The sequence below is a fragment of the Pseudonaja textilis genome, chromosome 1 (assembly GCF_049901715.1).
Source record: "Pseudonaja textilis isolate UNSWEBS1 chromosome 1, rPseTex1.2, whole genome shotgun sequence".
In the NCBI taxonomy this organism is placed as follows: domain Eukaryota; kingdom Metazoa; phylum Chordata; class Lepidosauria; order Squamata; family Elapidae; genus Pseudonaja; species Pseudonaja textilis.
This window is the reverse complement of record NC_141990.1, coordinates 127,677,512-127,704,906: the sequence shown is the minus strand read 5'-3', so window position 1 is coordinate 127,704,906 and position 27,395 is coordinate 127,677,512. Positions and strand designations below refer to the sequence as shown.

General features: G+C 34.5%; 1 protein-coding gene and 1 long non-coding RNA gene across 2 annotated transcripts in view; one reads left to right on the top strand and one right to left on the bottom strand.

Annotated features, from left to right (window-relative positions):
• TDRP (testis development related protein) lies at positions 1–27,375 on the bottom strand. Its single transcript, XM_026695225.2, has 5 exons — positions 26,911–27,375; positions 25,958–26,154; positions 14,118–14,183; positions 5,414–5,517; positions 1–4,826 (listed from the first exon to the last, which is right to left on the bottom strand). Exons 2-5 carry the CDS (start codon positions 26,072–26,074, stop codon positions 4,481–4,483), a joined length of 633 nt encoding a protein of 210 aa, XP_026551010.1. The 5' UTR covers positions 26,075–26,154; positions 26,911–27,375; the 3' UTR covers positions 1–4,480.
• The window catches only part of LOC148127804 (uncharacterized), a 74,325-nt gene continuing 65,968 nt past the window's right edge, over positions 19,039–27,395 (top strand). Inside the window, exons 1-2 of the long non-coding RNA XR_015740113.1 lie at positions 19,039–19,134; positions 19,811–19,921. This is a non-coding gene — a long non-coding RNA (uncharacterized LOC148127804). The remainder of the gene's footprint in view (positions 19,135–19,810; positions 19,922–27,395) is intronic.

The window sequence follows — 27,395 nt, the reverse complement described above, 5'->3', positions numbered from 1 at the left end:
TTTTCATTAGTTTGGTTTTAATTAAGTTTTTATTCATCTGTGAAAATACTATTTTTAAGTAAAACTAATAAAATACAGAAAAGGAAACATGAGCATTAAGTGACTAATTAAAGTCACATAAAGCATTTCACCTTCATTGACTTCAAGCCAAGTATTATGCATAGATGCAGTGAAAAGGCAACATGAACAACGTATGAACAGTTACATTTGTGCAACTTTCAAGCAATGTTCTTAAAACTAATATAGTTAAATCAAATAGTTACAAAAAGAAAAAGGGTATGGATTGTTTAAAGAAAGACTGACACATATCAAAGTAGTGATATATGAAAAATACAAATAATAAGTTGTCAAGCAAATATTCACAAGGAAAATTATATTTTAAAAATCTACAAAAGCACATCAATAAATTATATTAAAATTTTAATCATTGCCTTTAAGTATTAAGTAGTTCTGCTTTAGGAAAACATGGACATAAACCAGCCAAAGTGAAGGACACTTATATCCCATGAATTTTGATATTAAACATACAGAAACCAATGTAACAATGTTCAACTTTTGATAAAATCTGTGCGTGTTTATAAAAGAAGTTCTATAGCTTTAATACAGTAGGCAATAACTTATATATCTCAAATTTTCACTTTAGGCGTAATCTTTTGACCTTTTTCTTACTTCCGAAGCACACGGGATCCAGCATTAAGACCAAATTGACCATATTGCACATTACTGCACACAAAAGGATCCAGAAGAGCAACTGATAGCATTTTAGAATTTCTATGGTGAGCCATCACTCAATATATAATTTGAAGTGCTAGTCAGAGAGGAATAACTTGTGGTCCATGGGTTTTGTGAAGATTGTATTAAAGTATTGCCAGTCAAGACTGTGGCCAATGAACAAAATAGCATTTGTAACAGTGGGGCTAAACCATTCATATCAGTTCTGCTTCTCAGGTAGATTAGCTACATCATCACAATTCATTACTAATACTGCCAAAGCTTAAGCCAACACATAGGATGCAGATGGTGGAATTCGTTTTACAATAGGACTGAGTTTTGTAAATCTACCCATCTTTGTCTATATAAATATAGGACAAATGTGTGAATATTATTATACATGGAATTAATCTGGACATCACAGAAATGACATCAAGGTGAAATACAGGCACTTGACAGGTGTCATATACAAGGCAGAGCTTCTATTTGTCACAGTATAAAAAGGTTTTGATAAATGGTAAATAAGAATACATATTTGACTCTTTTAAGTTGCACTCCTGGATTTGTTTCTCTGTTGGATCTCAATGCCAACATACATTTGCTTCTTTTGTATGGTCATCTTCCATAAACTGTAAACCGAAAAAGTCTTTGCATAAAGAAAATGGCTATATTCTGGAATTACTTTCAATTAATTTAAAGAAATTAGGATACACACTAGCATAATCAGTCAGTAAATCACTTTCAACAGAACATGCATATTTGTAAAGTTTTCTCTGAACTTGAAAGGGTTCTTAATATACTTTTAGTCTCAATGGTTTGGATACTGTTTTAATTTGCCCAAACAAATCTTTTTCTAAATTCTTAGTTCAGCTATAATAATACTATAAAATCCCATTCTTCCATAGCAATTATGTTTAGGCTACAAGTTTACAATTTGGTGTTTGAAAAGAAAAAAAAATGTCTATCATTCCTCAACATAGGGCCAATGCCATTACTTGAAATACAACTGTCAGTAGAAAAAAAAACAAAAAGCAAAAAAGTTGTTAATGGTCCACTTTCAGGATTCAAGCTGGTTGTGACAGCCTACTTCACCACAATTTTACAATCTGCATGCAAGTCATTTGATCACAAGATACTGCTTGGCATAAGGGTATCTTGAAGTGCAATAGAGCAGCAAGGAAAAATTCTGTATGCTTAAAGACATAAGACAGTACTGACTTGGTGGACAAAGGCTTTAAAATCTTGTTGTATGACAGAGATATTGTATCTCTGGACTGTAACCATAAATTTTGTCTGTATAGTATGATACTTCATTTTTTATATATAATTTGAAGCTTTTACCAGTAGGGAGGAATTATATCTTGGAAATATTCTGCATAGTTATAAAACAGTCCTGTAAAAAACCTGATCCTTAAAAAAGAAATTTTGAATGAAGATTTTTAGTTTCTATATTGCTAAGCAGGTCATTCTATAAGCAGTGGCATGCATGCTCAATATCAGTTTCAAGTAAGGATTGGTAACTAAGAGGCAAGAAATAAGCTACCATCCTTGATTAGATACTCATTTTGCAAAACCTGAAATAAAAAAATAATCAAAGTTTTCTAAGGATGAGGAAGAAAAAGTAAATTTCTCTAACCAAACATTTCTAGAGCAATTATAATTCAAGGCACTTTTAATATTTTATTCATTTTTGAAATCAGTAGTATTAGTAGTAAGCTGAGCAATGGCTCTTTGGTAGCTTCTCATTTAACTGTAACTGTCTTCTCCAATTCAAAATTACTGGATTCCATTCACAAGGTCATACAGTGGAACCTCAGGTCGCAAACACTTCTGTCCATGACCAAATTGATTAACGACCAAAAATTTCAGAAAATTTTTGCATCTGGTCGTGAACATATCTTCAGGTGGTGACCAAATACAGCTGCAGCGATTTTCCTTGCTGTAGCAATTTCCCCTTCCGTGCCATTTTTTTTTGGGTCTGTGCATGCACAGTCAATTTTGTTTCCTGTCACAACCAAATTGGGTTGCAACCGAACGGAATCACAGTTGTGACCGGAGGTTCCACTGTATTATGTATAAAATAATTTTTAGCAAGTTTTAATCTCTAGTCTTTAAGGGAACTTCATACATGAAGCAATCAAAAGACTGGAAAAGATGCTTATAATGAAGAATGCAAAAAAGCATTTATCAAATGTGTTTCCTTGTGGAAGGAAGTTATTCCAACAAAGTTATTGCATCTCTTTCTTCTTTCACGGGGGCACATATGCATACAAAAGTACAGTGTCTTCTATCATGCTAAGCGCATACACGTAACAATTTTCAATAAATGTATATATAAAAATATCCTGTAAGAACTCCCACATTAATGTCAAGAGTACATTTCTTCTATTTTCTTTGCACTATGAAAAATTATTATTCTTCAGTAATAAATTTAGCAGTAGCTAGCAAATAAATTGTGTTAACAGCAAATTAAAATAAGCATTTGTAGACAGCCAAGACAGAAATTTGTCTCCAGGAAGATGTAAAGAAAGAGCATAACCAATTAAATCTTACATAGCAGCAAAGATAAAGAGGATCATGTGGACAAAGGATGCAAGGACAAATATTGAAAAGCAATTAATCTATAAAAGGATTGTGCATAAACTGAGCGATAACATTTCTTATAGGCCGGACTTTATGAAAGGCTTGATTTCCTAGTTTTCTAAATAATACAACAGCCTAAAAATACCTCACAATATGCAACGTTATTATCAGCAATGATGGTAATACATACAATGACTCAGCTGAGTAGCAACAGCAATCTGAAAAGTTTCCATATTATTCAAATTTGCTCAGATGAGGAGTTCTTGCTTCTATTTTTGCTACAAAGTGGAGTCAAACCATATGCAACTACTTTTGTAAGGACAGAATTTGTGCTTAGGCTGACATCTGAGTTGTGTTTGCAGTATATGATTCAGGGTGATTGCACGTCTGCTTTAGCTGAGTAATAGTACAACACCACAATACGCAGAAGCACTATTAATATACAGAAACAGTTTTTCTCCTATTGCAAACATGCATCTGTGGCATGTTTGCAACAGAAGAAAAACTTTGGTGTTCTTCTGCCTTATATTTGATTTGGTATTTTAGAAAAAAAAACAGAATTTGGGCAGGTCAAAATGTCCCTATTAGGGACCATTATAAAGCCAGAACAATGAGGTATCAGCTACAAACTAGCATTTTCACAAAACAGGGAAAGCATTCAAAAAATTTACCTGAAGTTCAAGAAATCTGAATCTTACATTAACACAGTCAATATTCAACCAGTGTATACAACCATTTCAGTTTTTAAAGAGCAACTCAAGATGATAAGACAGTGTGAATGTGGAAATTATAGGCACAAAGTTGGTGTTGAATTTTGTTCAGTGAGGAAATATTAGGTCTAAGAAACCAATGAGTCAACTATTAAAGAATTTGAATAATGCAGTTCTGCAAAAAGATGTAGTATTTTGATTTGGTTTAAGTACATACATAAATCATCTAATCTAAAACAATATTTAGAATATTCCACATCTTTTGCAGATACATGCAGACCAAAACTTGCACTTTTTCCTATGGACTGGGTGGATCCAAGTATTCTGGGTTTGTGCTAGCATTTGTGGAACAGGTTCATAATATTCTAGATGTATTCTATAAATGCATCCCAGATTCAGACTGGCTATTCTTGCAAAAAAAACATGGAATACACTGAAGCTGAAATGCTCCACTTTGTCACACTTAACACTTTATATCATTCTAGTTCTTCCCAGTTATCAGTAAGGTTACCTTTGCTTTGTCGCCTAATGCTGACCAACCTTCCAGCTGATTTAATACTCCACCTTGAACTATTCCCTGAGCTTGCCAGGTTTGTGTACTTTGTTGAGCCTTTGGTTGCATCTTCCCAGCCTGACCAAGATGAAGAGTCACTTAGAGTATTTTCTGCATCATTGAGGTGGTCACTGGCAGGAATCTGAGGAGGTTCCCATCCTTCAATCTCATCGGGTTTCCTGGAATGGGTGTTCTGTTTTATCACCAAGCTGTCCCAAAATCCACCTTTCTTTTCTGATTTTAAATCTTCTTTAAGTTTCGTATTTGTTCTGGATAAATAAATAAATAAATAAATAAATAGTTTTATTAGAAATCATATGAAAAAGAAAGACACTTAATTGTCTGGGTCAGAGTAGATGAACATTGTTTTATCTCTGGATAAAGGATAATGATTAGGATGGTTTTTCCAATATCTTCCTCTTATTGTTCAAGTTTCACTCACTGAATATATTTAGCTCATTTAAATATTTATTTTTAGATTTCCATCTTTTAAAAAAATGGTTAAAGTCAAAAAGGGTTAATATAAGATTAAGCAGAATAGTAAAAATTAAAAGTAATTAATTTGCAAGCCCTTCAATTTCTATGAACTGGAAGCTGTAGCTGTATTATTGGGAATAATGCCAGTTTTTCTGCACAAGTCATCTATAACAATCACAGCTCCAATTCAACATAAATCTTTAAACAGAAAGTTTTGTTATGAAAAACAGTAATTTAAGTGTATATTGTCTAATTTTCTGGAATCTTAGTTACTTTTTTCTGATTTATTGCCTTGATTCTAGCTTTAATAATTTGAGTAAACTTACTACAAGATAGGCTGTTACATTTAGTATCATTTCGCACTACATTATATACATACCCTTTAGATTTTGGAGATCTACATCCTGTTAATAATTGTTGTTCATCATCTTTATTGAATATGGAGGTTACTTCTTTCCAACCCCGAAAACCTGCACCTTGAACCTAATAATAATAAAAATATTTATAAATAATTATATAAAATATGGCAACACTGCAGAAAAGGTTTAATGGTTAAAGTATATTTTCTTTCATAATTTTAATATAATTTGAAATTTCTATTGTATTGTAGTTCCAACTTGTTTTAAAGCAATTATAATGCAGTAATAAGAGTAATAAACCCTTACATTTCCTAAAATATTTCTATGCTGATTTTTTTTTGGCTTTACACTTTAAAGAATCTAAGAAAAACATGAGATTCAGATTCAGCCCAATGCTTTTGTTGTCTAAAGTGGAGACTGGCAGTCTGCTGTTCGCAGAGATATTACCTGTACACAATATTCACTGACCTCCAAATATAATTTCAAATTAAAATATATTTTTAAAAAACTTTAAAGTGCCAAATTCTCATTACACTTTGTTTTTTTTAAATTTAAAACTTTATTAATTTTCCTATCCCAGAAAACAATAGCGATACTTTAGTCATTAATCAAAATATTGCATAGTAACTTTGTAAGTTTTTAAATGTATACTGCTCAAGAATTAGATATGTTAAATTTGTGCTTTAGAAAAAATTATCTGCTTAGATCTATAAATAAAACAAATAACTATTATAAATAACCATCTCAGAGCAATTTAAAACCTGGTGTTGCTTACAATAATTTATTCACCCAGATCAGAATCAGAAACTTCTCACCCCCATGTTGTGGTACATTTCAGCATCTTTTAAAACTGTCGCTATTGTATCCATTGTGTTTATCCTAGGAGTCCACTTTGATGCTCAGGTGTTATGTTTCTACAAGGTTGAACCAGAAGTCTTGAACCAGTAGAGGCTTGAGTCTGGTTGAAATTGAACCCCAGAGTAAGATACAAGTTGCTCTCTGTGCAGATGAATCTTAATCTTCTTCAGTAATACTTCTGAATATACTTCTCTTGAAAGGGCATATCTGCAGATTGCAAAGCTCTTGATCTCATAGCTATTCCTAGAGAGCAAATTGCGTTATGGCCAGCAAGCACTTTGTCCAGCTTCAGCTGCACAAGTTGAAGCCTCTCCCTGAAACAGAAGGCCCCAGCCATGATGGCTCATGTGTTTATCCCAGTGGTGACTTATATACTATACTTAACATCATTACCTAAGCTCCTCAGCGCAGTCTACATAAGCCTGCCTTTGTACACAACTTGGAAAGTATGACTGGTGCAAAATACAGCAAACAAATTATCAAATTACTCATCATGCTCACATGTAACACGTCTTACAATCATTGCATTGGACACTATTAAATTTCTCTGTGCAATTCAAAGTCTTCGATTTAATCCATAAATATTTATATGGCTTAGCATTTACGGACTTACAGCCTCCCCTGTATGGGGATAGCACATCCAATTTATCTGCACAGTACATAACTCTCACCAAAACTTTTGCTGATTCTCATATTTGTGTGTATGTGGAGAGGGACACAAACAATGGTTTTCAGATGTGGGCCTCACTTTATAAAATGGCTACCCTCTGGATGTCAGGCCAGCATCCTCACTACTGGCTTTTCAGAATCCACTGAAGACTGAATTGTCCCAGAACACATTTGGGGAATGAAAACTATCATTATTCTGCTAATTGGATTGTTGTGAATTGCCCAAAATTGGGTGAAATTAGAGTGCCATACAAGTTCAATAAATTATTAAATAAACATTAAACATTATTATTTGCATTATTGCTTTTTTGTTTATTCTGATTTTCTGAGAATTATTTTACACTATTGTATACTGATGAAAGACATTTGAGATTCAGCAGTCTAAAAAATATAAAGAAATAAATGATCCTTGTTCTTGTCTGAAATCAATTCATCATAACAAGCCAGAACTTTGCCATTTTAAAAGAGTCCAGCTATGCCACACTGTGCCTTCTGGAATATAGCAGAGAATCCATTTTTATGTCTTAATCAGTTTTTTAAATCTCCTGATTATAATGGGTTTTGCACAAATTTTGTAAATGTTGAAGCACTGTAACTTTATAAAGAGAATTTCAAGGTTGTTGGTTTTCTACACTTAATCTAAATGATACATTATTTGCCTAGGAAGAAATGTTTAACTGAATGTGACAAGAGGAATCTCAAGTAAAACAGTAGAGCATGGGATTTAAAAAACTAAAATAAAAGAACTTCGAACCATCCCATTCTATTCTCCTTTGCTCTTCCTCTTTTTCTGGTCTCCCTTGGTGAAAAAAAACACCTTAGTGTTTATATGGTCACTAAATCACACTGAGTCCTCACTCTTCTATAATATACTATAATACTGCATATATTAAATATTTGTGAGCCATTGTTTTAGTGATGTTTCTGATTAACAAATACATGTAGGGAAGCAATTTCTTAACAGAATTAAATCGGTCTTGTCTGGTAGCAACTTTTGTTTTAGGAAATGTTCAGAAATTCTATTGCAGGATGTACTATATATCAAAGAAAAGTTTTAAATTGGGCCTCTTCCTGGAATGTTAAAACAGTTTCCCTTTAGTTTGTTTATGCATTTTGGGAGAGAATAATACATTTTGACTTAAATGAAATTCCTGTTATTTAAGCGATCACTTTTCATAATACCCTTTTAAAATGCACCATATGAGACAAAATATATTATAATTGTATGTCATAATATCGCTAGTTTGTTTTAGTAAGTTAATGGTTTTATCAAGGAACAATTAAATTTTTGTTTAGAAAAAAAATCTAGCATGAAAATATATACTTTTATATAATGTTTGTTTTTTGTTTTTTAAGAAAAGCTTTGGCTTACTTTTTGAGAATGTTTAAATATTTTAAATTACATAATACATTATTTAATACACTTTATTATTACTGCAGATCCTAACTACAATAGTGACTTTATATTCAATCTTTTATATATAGAAAGTATGATGCTGTATTAATGGTTGACCTTCCATAAATGATGAACTGATTATATATTGTAATTTAAACTGCACATAATTGAACTCTTACATTTCTATCACTCCTATTTATCTATATGCTGTATGGAATAAATTCACAATGATCAGGAAAAAAACTCTAACAAGTGATCATAATTTAATGAGCACCACTGATTTTCAAATATGAAAATCTTTAAAGGAAAATATTATATTTCAAGGAAAATAAAGGAAATTCATTATTTTATGAAATTTATACAGTCTCAGAAGTAAAAAAGTAAAGGTGTATATTTGTGAGTGAAAGAAATGCAATGGTCATTCGATTTATTATACTAAAAAGAATCAATAATAAAATAAACAAAGTAGTTAGGATAGTAATAAATTATATGCAGAGGAATTTTAATTCATAAACTAATGTTTATTAAATTATTTTTTATTATTTTAACACGTGATTGCTCAGTGGTTAAAGATGCTGAACTTGCCAGCTGGAAAGCTGACAGCCCAGGTTCAAGACCCAAGTATCATCAAGAGGGGGTGAGCTCTTGTTCCTACACCAGCTCCTGCCCACCTAGCAATTTGAAAGCATGCAAATGCGAGTAAATAGGTAGCACTTTGGTGGGAAGGTAAGAGCATTTTATGCACCTCTGACATATATCATACTGGCCACATGACCATGGAAATTTTCTTTGGAAAATGTTGGCTCCCTCCCTCCAAGAAATGGAGATGAGCACCGTGACCTAGAGTTGACATGACTAGACAGGGAACATTTACCAAAGATATCTACAGCATGATTACTAAACAATGGATAATTGTCTCAACGTATACACTGGAAACATGAAAAAACTGTATGCTTTGATAAGGGAAAATAGGCTTTCAAAAGGAAGTGTTCAAAAGCGCTTCCGAGGATTTTAAAAAAGCCTGCTCATTGTATTAATGATAACTTAAGAACAGCAAAGAAGACACAAACTCCTTAGTGGAAAGAAAAGTTTTGTTGTCAGGGGTCCTCAAACCCTGGGCTACTACCAGGCCTTGAGCCTTTTGCAACTGGGCCATGGAAGTTTTTCAGGGAAATATGGTAGTTTTATTACTGCTAATAGTAATAGATTTATTGTACACATGATAGTATCACTTTTAATTTCTTAGTTTAACTCTGTAAGATTGCCTAGGATATCTTTGGAAAAGATAAGAAAAAATTAAAAGATAAGCTTTTATTAAATTTTAAATATAACTATTTTACCTGTATGACATGACCAGTAACCTGGTTTTGAAATTATAAGATGTAATATCTACATAGATTCAAAGCTTTTTATTTTATTAAGTTCACTGAATATAATTAATTATAAAATAATTATTTTAAAAAATAGTAATTAAAAATGTAGTAGAAACAAAGGCAGGTTTCTTCTGAACCATTTTCACAAAGCAGCTACATGGCATTTTGCAATTCAATATGCTGCATAAGCATAGTCTATGGTATCACTATGTTTATCCATTAGTAGATCTCTGTTTCTATATTCAAAGACATATAATGAAATCTATAAATTCATAATTGTTAACCAGCTGAATCCTATTATGAAATATTTTGTTTATATGCTAAATATCAAACCATTTACAATATTGTTAATCATATTATTATTATAGTTCATCACAGTCAGCCAGTTATTCAGACAGGAATTGGAATTTTTATAGACTTACTCAGTTCTTCCCAAGGATCTGAGAGAGGCACGTGTTAATGTTGGATAGTTTTAGAGGTATTGTTGCAGGATGAAAGCTGTTCTGAGTAAAGCTGTCTTTTGCAATTGATTGATGGTGTATTTGTCAATGCCAATATACAATGCTTCAGTTATTCTGAGATTGCATCAAGGTGCCTATTTCTATTGGCTTTCTTTTGCCAGAGTTATTTTATTTCTATGTGCAGGTCTTGATATTTTGCTATCTTTTCTAATTCTTTCTCATCTATTCTGCTGTCTCCAGGTATTGCCACGTCTTTTTTTTATTACTGTATTGACAATTGCTAAGTCTGAGGTGTCTATTTGGTTTGAATTCTAGAGTCCCAGAATACTTCAGCTTTTTCATTTAGCTTTATTTTATGGTCCCACCAGTTCTTGCTTGCAGGCAATAATATTTCTTGTAGCTATTCCAGTGCATCATCGTTGCTATTATTTTATTTATTTATTAAACAAATTTATATGGTCACTCAACTCGCATCCAGTGATTCTGGTGGCTTACATTAAAATCCATAATGTAACCATAAGCATCTCTTTCTGTCTCGTCTGTCTCGTTTCTCTCTCTGTCTCTCTTTCTCTCTGTCTCTGTCTCTCTCTCTCTCTCACACACACACACGGTGATATTGAGTGTGGAGTTTGCTTATGTACAGTGTTGGTGGATGTGGTTCCCTCATTAAGTATGCTTTCTACTTGATTATTTGTCTAGAGTTGGTCTAGCAATTCCCCAAATCTTTTTTAGCTTGACCTGGATGCTCACAATTTCCCAACTGAAACAACGTTCAAGCCTGTCCATGTGCTGTGAGATTAAGGAGTTTTCATCATGCCTTTCAAGTGCTTTTTTGTTCATGGATGTGCTCTGCTATAATGGCTGTTATAGTTGTTATACTGTATGTTGTAGATAAGTCCTGTTTTTGTTTCTTGGATTATTGGGTCTTTTTGTTTACTTAAGATTTTTTTGAGGGCTTTGGTTGGTTTGTATGCCATGGTGATGCCATGAGGTTGTAATACTCTATAGACTTTTTCTGATGTATGGCAGTGAATTATCATAGCTTGTCTTGGTTGCGCTATAGTGGCTTGAGTAATCAGGCACTTTTTGATAAAGTGGCATAGGTATTCATTTTGTCAGCAGATGTTGTATGGACGCTGTTTTCTTTTTCTGGTATTCTGGGTTGCTGCAATGTGTTTGTACTCATCTGAATAATAATCATACTCAGCTTCTCTTGTGATAGTTGGGATATAATTTTGGTAATAAAGCACTTGGTTAGTATGGGTTACTTTTCAACAGACTTGCTTTTCTAATCAAGGAACTATGAAAGAGAAAATCACACCCCAACAAGAAGCAAACTCAACACCCACTAGCAATGAGAGTGATATCTAGTTGAATAATAAAATATCTGCCAGGAAACAACTAAGATCAGAGTGTACCAAGTAATCCACAGTCAATAATGTGTCCACCCAACTGCTAAAGATCTGTTGCATATTTAGAGAAGGTGATGGTTTTGGTCTGGGCAAAATTTAAAATTAATTCCTTCTTTTTGCCATATGGGGTGGTTGCAAAGCTCTCTTAGGGCTTTTTGGAGCCACAGATAAAATTACAGCATCAACAGTATACAAAAATATACTGATACATCTATAGACTTGGTTAGAAGAATGAAAGCGTGCTTCCTTAGATGCGGCCTCAATAATTTATGTATTAAATGAAACCGCAGTCAATACACATTTGACCAACTCATTTCCTTACAGATATTACTTTAGTGACATGTCCTTGATTACCATACTTGATTTTCAGTCTCGCATTCTCATAAATTTTAAATATTCAAAAGCAGCAGACCACTTATCTACTGAAGTGTTTTTGAAGTTTATAGTACAGCTAGTCCTCTACTTACAACCACAATTTGGCATATAATCCAAGTTGTTGAATGAAGCAGTCATAAAGCGAGATACATGATTGCTTTGTTTAAAGTCCACAATCCTGGCTCTCGCAATAGCAGTCTTTAAATGATTGTGCACTCCACCTTAAGTGGAGCACTGGGGAGAGGACCCAGGACCCTTAATAAGGGCAGGAAGAGGGCCGAGGTCTCCCACCATGCATGGGAAGCCTCTCCTTGCCCCAGTGTAGAAAACAACCACAAGGCTGCTGGAATTTGCTGGCATATTCACCAGATTTGAGGTCTCCATTCCTCCAGTGTGCCACAGAATGGACTTGAAATGTGGCAAAAATGCTAGGGAACATTACTGTTCTGGAATGCTCAAAATGCTGGCCTTCATTACTGTTTATCCCCTTCCCTCCAGAGGGCAAAACTCTAGCAAATTCTTCTGGAGGGAAAAATGCTAGCAACCACCAAGATTTACTTCGCCAGCCTCCAAATACTAGCCTTCAGTTTGATTCACTCCAAAAAACAGTAGGGTTCTATGTATGGATTGGCACATTGCCAGAATTCTCTTGTAGCTTTCCTTTTTTGTCATGGTTTAGCTGTTTATAATGCTTTTGGATTTCTGTAAGTCAGATGTTGAACAAAAAACAGGTTTCCTTTTATAGTTAAAAATATTTATTAAATACTGACTCAGAGACCTCCTAGCATCTTGGCACTCATGATCAAACCAGGTATGGTGCATTATTTGTATGTTTTCTGGCAACAAAGAATTGTGATGTTAACATTTGCTGAAACAATTTAATTATAGTTATCCAGCATAGCATCATCGGATGCATCATCTGCTAGCTCTGATGCAATCAATTTGACAATCATTAACTTCTTGTTGAGGAATCATTCAATGCAAGTGGGACAGAAGTTCCTCCTTTACAATTGCATTACAACAAGATGATAATTGCAAGCTATCAAAAGTCCTCAAAAATTAAGTGCCCAGGAAGTGACTGCCATTACAATTGTTACAATAAACTTTGAAAAGTTTGTGAGTGGAGGGGGTGTTAAGTTTTGCAATAGTCCAGAAAAAATATTTACACAATAAAATCAAGAAGGCATATCTGAGGATTACTTGGACAGATTTCCTCATTGCATTACTAAAATAGAACTCGATTTTCTTTAATACTGTAAGTCTTAATCTGTTTTCTAGTTTTAGTTTTTTAACTCTGAAAATATTAATATATAGAAAGTTTGAAAAGCAGGTTTAAGGACTAGTTCTTACACATAGCAATGTAAAGATAACCTTGAGTTTTGGTGACTTCATCCATGCAATTTTCATTGTAGTATTTGTTGTAGAATTAATTTACTACTGCCTTCTTCCAATTTTTTTTACTGTCACAATCTATTCAACAGCTTTGGAATGAACAGGTAGTTCCCCGTTAGAACGAGAACAAGAGTAGAGTAGAGTAGAGTAGAGTAGAGTAGAGTAGAGTAGAGTACAGTACAGTACAGTAGAATAATTTTATTTGGCCAAGTATGATTAGACGCACAAGACATTTGTCTCTGGTGAAGAAGCTCTCAGTGTACATGCAAAGCAACAGAGTAATTATCATCATCAGCAATAAGAGGGGGGTAGTAAGGAAGATAAGTACCAATTGGATCTGACCCGGCTTAGATTTGAAGAACAGTCAAGATCAACTAGATGCTGCCATATACTAAACCAATTAAGCAGGTAAATTTGCCTATAAGAAACCTATCTATCTAGCAGAAAAATTGATATGTAACATTAAAATTTAGATCTCCAGAAAAATTGATATGTAACATTAAAATTTAGATCTCCAAAACAAAGAGAAATTAGACTTGAAAATGTCATACACAGTCTCCTATTATAAAGAACATAAACTGAGGTGTTTTATTTTGTTATGAAATATAAACAAAAATAAACCTAATAATACAATAGTAAGAATGCAAAGATTAATAGAATATAATAAATCATCTTGTTACAGACATAACAAATGAATCTTGCTTGAATATATAGTAGTGTACTTAAAACATCCCCAACAGGAGAAATCCAAAATAAAATTTAAATTCACACCTCAAAAATAAACAAACCTTTGTTGCGAGTTGTGAAACAGAAGATGTTACTTCATCCTGAAGACATGAATCCTTGTTCTTAGTCTAAAAAAGAATAAATAACTATAAATTTCAAGAGAGCAACAAAGGTTTGTGATCAATAAGAAATAACAAGAATGGTTAATATTGAATAAAGATACTATTACATAGAAATAATGTACTTGGTCCATATTTAGTTTCCTTTCCTATTGTTTTGTTAAAAACAGATCTCTACTTTCCATGGCAAAACATACATAAGCACACGCCACTTGAACAAAGAAGGGAAGCACCCAAATAAACTTAGTAATCTAGACCAAAGTCTTCACTGAATTTTGATTACAATATATTTACTGCTATGCTAGCTGAACCAGACATTACATTCCAGAAAGAAAAATGAAAGATAACAGAGTTATCACAAATGCCATAGAATTAATATTATGGAAAAAGAAGGCAGCGGTAATATTTCTACATTTGGAAAAAGGCTTTGACAATTTGGAACAGACTGTTTTTACTAGAAGTCTTAAACAAAATTAATCCTGGAGAAAAATTTGAAACATGTAGAGAACATGTAGTACTAAGTACAACATGACTATAAGCACAAAACTCCATAGTTGATGAAAGTAATAAAAGATTTAGTTGCTTTTTTGAATATAAAATCAATTTTTAAAAAAAGATAATAATAAGGTCCTTAATTTACAAAGAAGAAAATGTGAAAAAGAGACTAGCTGTGAGATAATAAATGATCCAGTGAAATATTTAGGACTTTACTTGACAGGATGCAATGAAGACCTAGTTGAAAACAATTACAGCAATATTTTTTACTTTAAGGACAATTATAGTAAGAAAGATCTGAACATATATGCCAACACAGCATATCTGTACTCAAGAAATAGATTGAAGACACTACTAGAATTGCTTAATGAAGCATAATGACAAGAATCAATCAGGCACAACCTTGGAAAAAACAAACAACATTTAGAATGTTACTGACAACAAAGGAAAATCATCTGTTTCCATATTTTTCCCAAGAATCAGCCCTTGCTGTGTCCAGAGCTCTTCCTGTCAGAGCTTGCTTTTTCATGTCTAGCTAGAATTCCTTCTACTTCCCTGCTTCTCACGATGTCTACCCATGGGAAGAAGTCTACCCATTTCTACTTGCACCAACCTTAGGATCATGGAACAACAGCTTATTCCGAGCTGCTACCAGCTGTCTCTTCCGCAACAATCACAATGGCAGCAATTTTCTATTGTCAAAGTAGGTGGGAATATTACCAAACCCCCTCACTGTCCTTGGTCATTTTGGTATTTTAAACTGACAAATGACAAATTTTGTATGCCCATTTCTGTAATTTATACCATCCCCCTCATAGGTGTGTCATTCAAAACATAAAGTGAGCTACCCAGAGTTTGGTACAAGATGGGCAGTGTATAAAGGTTTCAAGTAACTAATAAAAAAAATCAAGGCATTAATAATTGCTCAATTATCTCAAAAAATTGATGTCCTTGTTTTCTGGAATTATAGAGGTTTCATTACTATCAACTACATGCTAGATTTATTAAGCACTGGAGATTTTTTGACTTATCTCTACCCAGACAGCAACACTTCCCACTCCTAGCTTACAATATTGATCCACTTATCTGTAGATCAGAGAAAAAAGGTGCTATTGATACCACTACAATTAAAATCTTTCAAAGATAAACTAGTCAAAGAGTTTCAACCCATCTTTTTCAAATGTTCATAATTACCAAGTCAAAAGATATAAGTCAAAGAATATCAAAACAACACTTGCACATGTATTCTTTTGTTACAGTTTGAGAGTATGTGGCTTCCTAAATAAGATTAAAGGTAAATAAACTTCTCACAGTCACTTAGGTGGGAGGTGGTATAAAAATTATAGTATGATAGCCAGATATTCAGATGTTTTATGAACAGCAGTAGAAAGGGGATGGTATCCATGAGCTTTGCGAAGAGTGAAAGATAGAAATAAATATAAAGAAGTCATTATATAGGCAGTCCTTGACTAACAATTCATTTAGTGATCATTCAAAGTACAACAGCACTGAAAAAAGTGACTTAAAAGTGGCTGTTTTTCACATGACCGTTGCAGCATCCCCATGGGACATGTGATCAAAATTCAGGTGCTTAGCAGTTGGTTCATATTTATGATGGTTGCAGTGTCCCAGAGTCATGCAATCACTTTTTGTGGCCTTCTGTCATCAAAGTCAATGTGGAAGCCAAATTCACTTAACAACCTTATTACCAACTTAACAACTACAGTGATTCACTTAGCAACTATGGCATGAAAGATCGTAAAATGGGGCAAAAATCATTTAGAAACTGTCTCATTTAGCAACAGAAAGGATAAAATTAAGTATTCCTTCAAGATGGTTGCCTGAGGTTTTCAAAATTGTTTTTCACACTCCAAGGAAATGAGTGTCACATGACCTACACTTCTGTAATGGTGTGCGTGACAGGTTTTCAACTCTATTCCAAGTCTTATCTTAATCTTCATTTAGAGTGACAATAAAGTTATTCTATTTGAGACTTGGGATACCAGAAGAATGAGGGAGGGAGGGAGGGAGTATAAATGGTAATTGGCAGAATCCCAGATAGGCATCCATCCCTATGTCACTGAGACTAGATTTGGACACTTCTGATACAGAAAACCATAGTAAGATCTGTCCCCCTTTTAGAGGATATGTGTATGCAATTTTTTGAAGTTGAATAAAAGTGTTAGAGTTAGATAATGAGGCTCATCTCTTTTTGGCAGACAAGTATTTGTGAAGAATCTGGTTAACCATGAATTGTGTCTATGAAATAAGCTATATGGCTTCTTGTTTTCTGTTTTCACAGGCTTGGTATCCAGTCTACTTTATTAGCACCATGGTTCAAGGAAGAAAATAGACTCATAAAGAACAACATAAAGATTAAAAAAAGAAATCTGTGAGGAATAGCAGAACTGGGAAAATAAAATGAAAGAATAAAAACAACAGCTAAAAGTTAATTAACCTTTTTCCTAGGCAAGGAACAAAAAATACAGTAAGATTAAGTTCATTAGAATTAATTGCAAATATTAGTCATATAATCTATTTCCTTCCTAGAGAGGAAGATGCTTTCCCAGACCAAAGAGGCAACAGAGCAACTGTGAATGCAGAAAGGTTTCCACTTTCAATAAATATGTTGATGCTGGAAGATATATGAACAAAATGCTGCTATTTCTAGGATCAACATTCAAATGTAATATTTGTCCAAAATTATTTATTTCATATTATCAAATTGTATAACTGAAAAAATGAGTCATGGCCTAGACGTTTCAAATATTTCAACAGCCATTTCTCTTCTTGGGAAAGAGATGGGGGGCAATGATATTAGGATTATGATTGACACCAGATATTCTGCACTACAGGTTACTGGATAACACACTTATGTTTAAACGTTGGGCTTAAATGCTTTATTATTTATAGTAGCAAATAAAAATGTGTGTGCGCACACATGTACGTAACTAATAGTTAGCAAAGAACAATTTGAATTACTTCCCTAAAAATTACAAACTTTATATTAGTATATTAACACACTTCATAATAATTAATATCAAATCAGATATAAATTTTTAAGCACCATATTTTGCAAAGCGCCTTTTTATGCTGGCAGCATGTTCCCCCAGGATAGATCTTATAAATTAAGTTGCTCAGGTTAAGCCTGCTTGACAAGCTACGCCTGCTTCACAGAAAGAGTGAGAGTTCTAATAAAAATGTGGCTCTGAAGGAAATGGCATCCAATAGGTTTTGTTTTCTATCAATTTTTGAGGTAAGCCACACATAAAATATGAAGCGGCAAATGTATTATGCCAAAAGAAGAACCTGGCCATTCTTCTTCCCATTTAAGTCTAGTTCTAGCTCACGCCCATAGTTCTCACTGCGAACAATATAATCAACTATGCAACAAAAATATCAAGTGAAATTAAATAGCCGCCGCCACCACCACAATGAAATCTGGACTGCTTCTTACAGAGAAGTTTGCAAGTTTACAAATACCCTCAACTTTAAATCAAAAGATTTACATACTCAAATGAACTTTCTTTAATTGAAACAATTCTGAATTCATTTCAGTGGACAAAGCACAATTTTATATGTATGTATTCATACTTCCCTTGTAAATTTTCAGAGGCCATGCATGCAACTAAACACCCACATTGCATATTTTAGTGACCTAATTTAAGCTAGTAACCTAATGTTATGCTTTCTGGTTAAACTACTGTATTTCTTTCACTAAATATTCAAAGGATAAGACTCTTATCTCAGCATTCCTAAGGTTCAGTTTGTCTTATGCCATTTAATACCTTGTTAACAAGCTTTCAAACTTTGGCAGTAACTGTGCCAGTGAGTTCAATATTTCTAGAGGAATGTACAAATATTTTTTTCTAGAATATTCTTTTAAAATGTACAGGTATTCAAGGGATTAATTAAACCAGAACACAGCTCTTTTTATATTGAGATTAAACTTCAAGCCAACTTTTCCTCTCTTTCATTTATATTAACTAATAATCATTCATTTCATTGTTTATCTTGTGGTAGGAAATGCAAATTACTTCATACAATCCTACAAACCCATATTGTCAAAACTGAAGTCTGCTAGATTGATTGAAATCTGTTTGAAGTAATAATTAGATTTCCTAAACATAGACACACACATTTCCCACTCATATATATAATTTATATGTCTTTTGCATTTTCTATAAATTTAAAACATTAATTACTGTCATTGAAGAATTTCTTGGCTAACATGGAAGGAGGGAAGGAAGGAAGGAAGGAAGGAAGGAAGGAAGGAAGGAAGGAAGGAAGGAAGGAAGGAAGGAAGGAAGGAAGGAAGGAAGGAAGGAAGGAAGGAAGGAAAGAACATTTTTGATAATACCTGCTAGCTTCGCACAAGGAAACGCAATTGGGAAGCTAGTAGAGAGTTGGAAATTTCACCCACTGCTTTTCTGCCTATCCTTGATCATTCAGTTTCACTGTTCAGGTAAGGAAATATTTCTCAAATGATGTCTCAATGGGGCATGGGTTGTTTAGTCAAAATTAAACCTTTGTTTCTTTACTTGCTTTCTCCTGCAACTCCCCTTTTAATCACTTTTGTCCAATTTCTGTTTGGAAATCATTATGTGGGAGATTTTAAAAAAAGGCTCAGGAGGAAAGATTTGGATTCACAAATCTACAAATATCAAATCATCTGTACATACAAATATTTGTGATGAAAAAAAACATAGTTTCGGTATATAAAACTTTGTAAATAAAACTACACAACTCTAATCCTTATTAGAAACATGAGAAAGATATTTATTTTATAGGAAGGGCTAGATAGCTGTAGTTGCCTAAGATAAAAACATCTCACTGAACACTAAAAAAAAAGTCAGTGTTTGGTTTAGCTTGTGATACCTTGGCATGTGTAATTCCAAGCAAAAGTTTCCCAAGCAGAAAATAAGAACAATCATTTAAGAGAATTTTCTTCATAAAAGGATGCCTCCGAATAGTAATTAGTGGCAACAAATAGCAACTAAATTATCTATTACCTTCTGCTAGAAGGCTTCTTGTATGCAACTGCCACTCTTGACTATACACTATGAATACAAAAATATATATTATTTCCAGCCTTTTAAAAATATTTAATTAGTCCTTAAAAGAAAATATTTTCTTTCCAGATGGAAACTGCTGGAAAATCTCAGCGGTGGCTCATTACTACAACACAAAAATCAGAAAAGTTTGATCCTCCGTGCAAGATCTAATTTTTTTGAGCAAGAAGGAAAAACAAGGTGAGCAAAAACTAGTTCATGCATAACTTCAAAAGGGTGTAAAATATCTTAGATTACATGTCCAAAAGGCAAGGAAGAATTTAGATGTAGTAAAAGATCAGTATATAAATCCAGATTTCCAGGATTATTTAATTATTTCTGATGAAGAATCCGAGTAGCATTTTAGATTCAAAATAGTCTAAATATATAGACTGTTTCATAAGGAATGCAATGTTTTTGTTTCTAAATTACTAGTAGTAGGGCAAAAATTACAAGTGATGATTCATAAAGGCAAACAGCAACCCCCTGCCAGGTAGCTTATTTTTTTTTCCACAGAGAATTACATAGCATCTTTTTTGTTTGATGTATTTTCTCAACTCCTCATTTCTTCCTTTTTATAGGTATTAAAGTGTGTGTTAACAGAATAGTATTCCTTCTAATAGTACAGTAAATAATGTACACAAATGTGTGGTGTCAGGGGTTTCCGGTTCAATGTGTGAAGGGTGAAGGATGTGTGTTTGTATTTATTTTCATGGTATGGTCATGCTGTGCACTGAAGATGGTGTTTGATTTCGTTGTACGAGGTGCAATGACAATAAAGAAAGTAAACTAACTAAACTAAATGCCACCAAAATAGGGAAGTATCTTGAATTTACAAAGTACCCTCCAAATCATCAATTCCAAAATCTATTTTATAAAAATGTTATAGGTATTTAGCTTATTTAGCTTGCAGATATTTTTTATTTTTTATTCAAAAGATGGGAGTTGAAGCTGAAGGAAACTATGGAAAGAACTGGAACCATGGACAGAACACTCCTATGAGAGGAGAGCTAAACTTTAATTTTTTGCACAGGTCCTACCACTGAAGTTAACAAATGAAATGATAAACACACCTATATAATACAATTTTCAGTTTACCTGTATTTTGTCCCAAAGGTTTATTTCTCAAATTATATCAGTTATTTAAGTGTACAAATATACTCTATAAAATTGGTTTCATTCTTTTCATTTGATATTCTTTATTAAAATCCATGAAAAAGCATTATCTACTTCTCTCAGTATATATACTAAGGTTTCTTCAATTAATGTAAAATCTAAGTGTAATCATTTTAGGAGCCGTGGTGGTGCAGTGATAGCACAGTGGTTAGAATGCAGGCTAACTCTGCCCACAGCTAGGAGTTCAATCCTGACCGGCTCAAGGTTGATTCAGCCTCCCATTCAGATTGTTGGGGGCAAAATGCTGACCCTCCAAAGAATATTTCGGGTCATTTTATTTTTCCTTTTATTAATTTAGCAGTCCATCTTTAGAATTATAATTTTTATACTTTTAATTAGTTTTAATACTTACAAGACTGAGTTTTTTTTAAAAAAAAATTTTCCTGTCAGTGCAGTTATTCATGTTTGACAGATCACTGACAGTTTATGGCAGGCTGAAATGGGGGGAGGTATCTCAACGTTTTATATTTTTGTTAAGTTTAGCAACACAAATGGTATACAAGTAGAATTCTATAGATATGATTCATTAACAAGAAACTCTGAACCAAGCACAAATGAAACAGCTACAATCTTACTGAGTTAATGTTGTTATGTCCAATATGAGAAAAGAATAGATAGCAATCCTGTAATTCTTCATTCCAGTGCATACAAGAATATGAAAAAGTCCCACAGAAACTGCTACAGTAGATCTCTATTGAATTACTGCAGCTGTGCATGCAACTATGCATCCAGGTTCTAATTGTATGTACTGTGACTGTGCAAATCCTTTGAAGGAAATGCTTACAACATGCAGGATTGCACACAAAGCATGTGTCTTCAATTTATTAAAATGACTATGTTTTTGATCAAAGAGTTCAAAAATTCATCTCACATGAGAATAGTCTTAAACTTTAGCCATTACAAGAGAAAAAGTGGCTTAAAATGGGATAAAATCCAATCTTCATATTAAGGAAGTTTAAGATGACAGATATCTAATGAGCCTTTGTTAGAAGACAGAAGAAATAGTTCCAAAAAGGAACAAGACTTAATCAAAACTAAGGACAAGAATATTGGAGTATATGACCTCTCAGAAAGAATCCATTCTCATAAAGCTGAGGCCATTAAATTATAGTATGATTTAAATGCATTAAGGAAGATAGTAAAGAGGATGAAAAGGTTTAATAAAAAGTAGAATTACTGTAATAAATTTCATAAATATGCTGAACAACAAGGAAATTGGGCCATATATAGGTGTTCTGAGCAAATAAATGAAAAATCAGATATATTTTTAAAAAAATGTACATTGGAAAAGTAAAAAAGTAGGTTTATGTTACTATTAGCATGTAAAAAAAAGCTTATAAAATTGCATGGTTATTCAAACCAGGCATATTGAGATCAGCAGGCAAACAATACAGAAAAAATTCCATGCCTTTAATACTCCCAAATCCACTTTCAATAAGGACATATAACAGGAACAAGGTCCCTAACAATGTTAATGGTACCTCCTTTCATAAAATCAGGGTCAATTTCTTTCTAACTATAGTGTCAATTGGGCATTTGATCCCACCCTTTAATCTCTCAGAAACTGAAAGTGTGTCACTACAGAGTTGATATGACAGAAATATCTGTACATAAAATATAAAAAATATAGCTTTAGGAAACTAATAACATTGAAAAAAATTCCTTACCAACTCTATTACTTTTATAAGAGCGCTTGTGGCCTTGATGGACATGATCAGTCTTTAGGCTCCTAGATCCTCTATTACTCAAATGCAATATTATATATGTAGCCAGTGTCAAACCACAGCCACGTATCCGGAAGAAACTCAATCACAACTAAAATGTATAAATCATCAGGCTGGTCAAACATGAATGCTTCCCGTGTGCAGTGACCAAATATTCACCTGTTCTTTGGATGGCCTCAATTTCCTCAGCAGGAAAGCTGAGCTTTTTGAGGTGCTACCACCACTGCCTAAACAAAAAAGACTAAAATGTTTTACGTAAACATATCCATGCTCAATTACAACCCACCTAAAGGCACGTGATCAACAGAGGGAATAATAGGCCAACCAGGAAAGAGTCAGTAGCTATCACATTTGGGAGAAAAACCATGCAATTCAGTTAAAGTGGGTATCCTTTTTAGATGGATACTCCATATTGTTGCATGAACACTATAGGCCTGTTCATGAAGTCAATACAAGTCAAACTTGACTCACATGAGACTGTATGTCTCTATGTAGATGTTTTTCTGAATGCTTTAGAGTACTTAGCAATTCATGAATACAAGAAAGCAAACACTAAGTTACAGGCAGCATTTAAAGCACAAATTAATACAGGAAAATCACGTTAGACCTCATAGCCTGTAACTATCCCTAAATAGGGAAGGGCTTACGTCAACATTCAGAAACAGACTATTTCTTGTTATAATAATAGAGCTAATATCTTACATCTCTCAGAAAACTGTACGACATGTTGCTAAAAAAATTTGAGCATGGGTAGAGATAATACTAGAGCTCTTTACGGTAGGGAGGTAGGAAAACAAACAAACAAACAAGTTATTTGTTACAAATTAAAGCCAAGGTTGAACTTTTCCAGTTTTTTTAAAAGCTTGGAATATTGTTTCAGGCAAAGCTGTTATATTTAATAAAGTTATGACCAAGTTAAAGTTAATAATTACATTGCATTACTGGGTCTTTTATGCTGGAAGTATAAAAATGGTGCAGGTCTCTCAAAGTGGTGCTGTAAGGTATCTTTCAGTTTTCCACTGCTGTTTCCTAGTCTTCATTTAACTAAGGAAAACAAGCACCTCATTTGCTCAGAATGCAAGGTTAATAATATTTGCACTTAGGTAAAGCACATGGTGAAATGAGCAAGGACATCAATACTTCATCAAAAGTGCCATGAAGATGACAAAATAACTGCTTTTTGCAAAATAAGATGAGCCTATTTCTTACTAATAAAACAGTAATTTGGGATAATATGTTGCTTGCACTGAACAGACTCCAACTACAAAAAATCTGAGAACTTACTTCTATTGTAATTATAATTTATTCAGGTATATTATTTACCAACTGCTAATATCAATAGCACTTAAGACTTATATACTGCTTCGCAGTGCTTTCCAGCCCTCTCTAAGCGGTTTACAGAGTCAGTTTATTGTCACCAACAATCTGGGTCCTCATTTTACTGACCTCGGAAGGATGGAATATATTTATGAATTTTTAATATGGCAATAAGTAATTTATGATGTTTTATTATATGTTTTAAAATTATAATCTTAAATCATCACTAAATGTTCTGCATAATTGCTTGGACAATATATTTTTTACATTTCTCTATTTTCATCAGAAATTAATCTCTTTTAAAGATAATTCAAGTGACATTTAATTCATTTAATTTTAAATGAATTGTGTTTAAATTAATAAAATATTTAAGCTCACATTCAAGTGACCTATATTTTACTTTATAAAAGTTGTTACAGTACAGTATTCCCCTTTCATAAACAAACCTATTATCTGTTAAAATATAATTTTATCAGAAACCTAGAAAAGTATAATTTACATTGCAAGCCTGAATAAGCACGTTTTAAAGTTCCATTATTGTAACTGCCATTAAGTTCAAAGGAGTGACTTTGAAATAAATGGATATAAAGCTGCAATATTCCACATAGAATCTGAGACCAAGCCCATCTGAAATAATGATACACAATTTTGAGAAGATTAGACATTGTACATATGTTTCCCTTTTAAGGACCTAAAATTGCACATCTATAGTTGGAATACTAAATAAACTTTACTTCGCTAAACAATAGGGAGCTTATGTTAGTATAAAGTAATATGAATAATTAATACAGTTTTTTTTTTAAAATGAAACTTTAGATGTTATATATGCTGATACCAGCAAGAACACTCTATGGACAAAAATGGAAGGATTCTTTGATCCCCACAGTGGACAAATAGCTGCAAAAGTTGATGGTTAGCAGAGATAACTAAATTGACTGCTCTGATTAAAGAAAAGAACACAATTTTATTTCTACTTGGAAACTGCTTTTAGACTTTGTTCTTGAGGTGGGGAAAAATGAAACTTTGATTTGGGCTTTTGCTGATAAGTTTTTTGTTGTAAAAATGGCTAGTATATATTATTATATAACAGTAAAAAGCTGAGGTTGTATATTATTACTTTATTTTACTGTGCCAAAGAGAGTTAGAAGTCAATGTTTTTCTTTTCTTTTCCTTTTCTCCAACAGTTTTTCCTCTTTCCCTTTTCCTTCCCTATTTCCCCATTTTTCATTTCTCTTTATATTTCTGTATTTTATATTTTCATAAACTAATTAACATTTCAGAAAAAGTGGGGAAAAATAATGTAAAAATCTTATATTCTTTTAATCTTAACACAAGCTATTGCAGGATTTTTAAAGACGGAACACAAATAAAGAACAGGTTCAAAATGTATGTGTTCACAAACATGTCTTCAAGTGCTATTAAAATGAAGATTATGTAGAATCTGAATTATAAAAAGTCTTTTATAAATACTATAAAAGTATTTACCTGAAGATTTTAAGTGCAACAAAATTTGACCTCAAGTTTTAAGATTCCTTGTTTTGAATATAATTCTGAGAATTTCAGCAGTGTTCTCTTTGATGGCTCCTTATTTTGTTGTTATGTTTTACCAATATAAAATGTGATTTTACTCATTGTGTTTAATTAAAAATATAATTGGACGCCTCCATTCAAAAGCACAGACAAAAGTTCTTTAATCATGCAGCAGAGCTTTAGCACCGCCGAGTGGGGGCATTATTAGGGAAAGATTGAAAATAGCTTTTCAGAGGATAAACAGCAGTAGCACATACCAGTTCCTTCTTGCCACAAGACTCACTATTAAGGCATCCAAGGAGAACAGAAAGTGATTACTCATAATGCCAGATCAGAGTTATTAAAAAAAAAAAAGCCAAGATGCTTGGCCTGGGTAAAGGCCAGAAAGAGAAAAAGCAGACAAAGTATGTTCTTTGAACAAGAACAAAAGGTGACAGAACCACCAGGGCAGAACTATGAGCCACAGAGTCAGCACTCTGGTGACTTTTACCTGAGCTGAAAAGGTGCCTGCTGGCAATGGTGGAGATGGCGTTTCTTGCCGATGGCTGTCTTCTTCCTCTGGTGAATCATCCAGGAGGACTTTACTGCTCTTGCTGAGCTTCCACATTATGAGTGGAGGCGGGAGGGAGAGGAAGGGGGGAGGGAGACGGAGGAGGTAAAAGGTGGACCGGTCCTTCTTATTTATGCCTGGGAAAGTTTGAGAAAGAACCAAGTGAAATGGCAATGACTTTGCTATTCAGCCACCAGCCTGCAGAGATATTAAGCTTTACTGGAGAAACAGCTAAAGGAAGCCAGGCAGGTTCGATCCTAAGATGTGCGGGCAGACATCCAGAAAAGCCACTATGGGAGGCAGGGGGGGCACGAGAGAAAAAAAAAAAGCGAAACGCGCAACCCCAGTGCGCGCACAGAGTACACAGCGCCTGCCCTGCTGGGTTAGTCGTACAGAGCAGGTTTCCCTCACCCTCCGAGCATAATCTCATGGCTGCCTAAGGACTCTCCCGAGGGTCAAATATATGGGTCCCGCTGACTCAGCCACGCCAAAAGGGGTGGGTGCAGTCTGTACGTGCTCAGAGACACCTTTGCCAGAGAAAAGGGGCGGGCTGGCAGTCGCCACCAAAGTACGCGAAGAAGTAAAAGGCGGCAGTAAAGCCCGACCTTAAGGCTCTGCGTTGGGGGACAGGTACTCTTCCCGCGGCCTCACAGGCAAGCCCCCACCCCTCCTCCCACACACACCCGGTCCCCTCACCCCAATTTTCTCTGCAAAAGCGGAGGCGGGGACGAGCCGTCACTCTACCACCACCCGCCTCCAGAGACGCTCCACGCTGGGGGGGGGGGAAAGTCGCTACTGTTGCCGCCGCGGGGACGAAACAGAGGGAGAAGGCCTTGGTAGGGATGTCGGGCTGCCTCCCCGTCCACCGACCGGGACCCTTCCCGCCCCCTCACCTGTGACCGTTCCGCTTCGTCGTCAGAGCCGCCACCGCAGCGTAGGGAAGCCTGCGAGCGGCCGCTGCCATGTTTGCAGCTGACTGGGCGATGGGAGGGAGCAGCCGGAGCGAGGAAGAGCGCGAGCGGCAGCTGGGTGGGAGGGGGGGAAGCGGGGAGGGACAGCACGCGAGAGTGAACAGGGGCTTCCTACGTCGCCACAGTAACCTGGCAGCGCGCGCGGGCGCATGGCACCGGCCTTAAAGGGGAGGGGGAGACAGTGGGGGGCGGCGTCGAGATTTCACCGAAGACCCCTCTGTGCCTTGCTCGTGCTCTCCGCATCCTCGAAAACTCGTGACATAAGTTAAATGCCTGCGGAGCAAAAGTGGATCCGATATCCTCTTCCTCGGCCAATCTGCTCCCGAGCCCACCGACCAATTCAGACGAGAACTTTACCCCTCGTTCCTTCGTGGGCGGGAATGAAATTTAGCCGTAACTCCTAATAG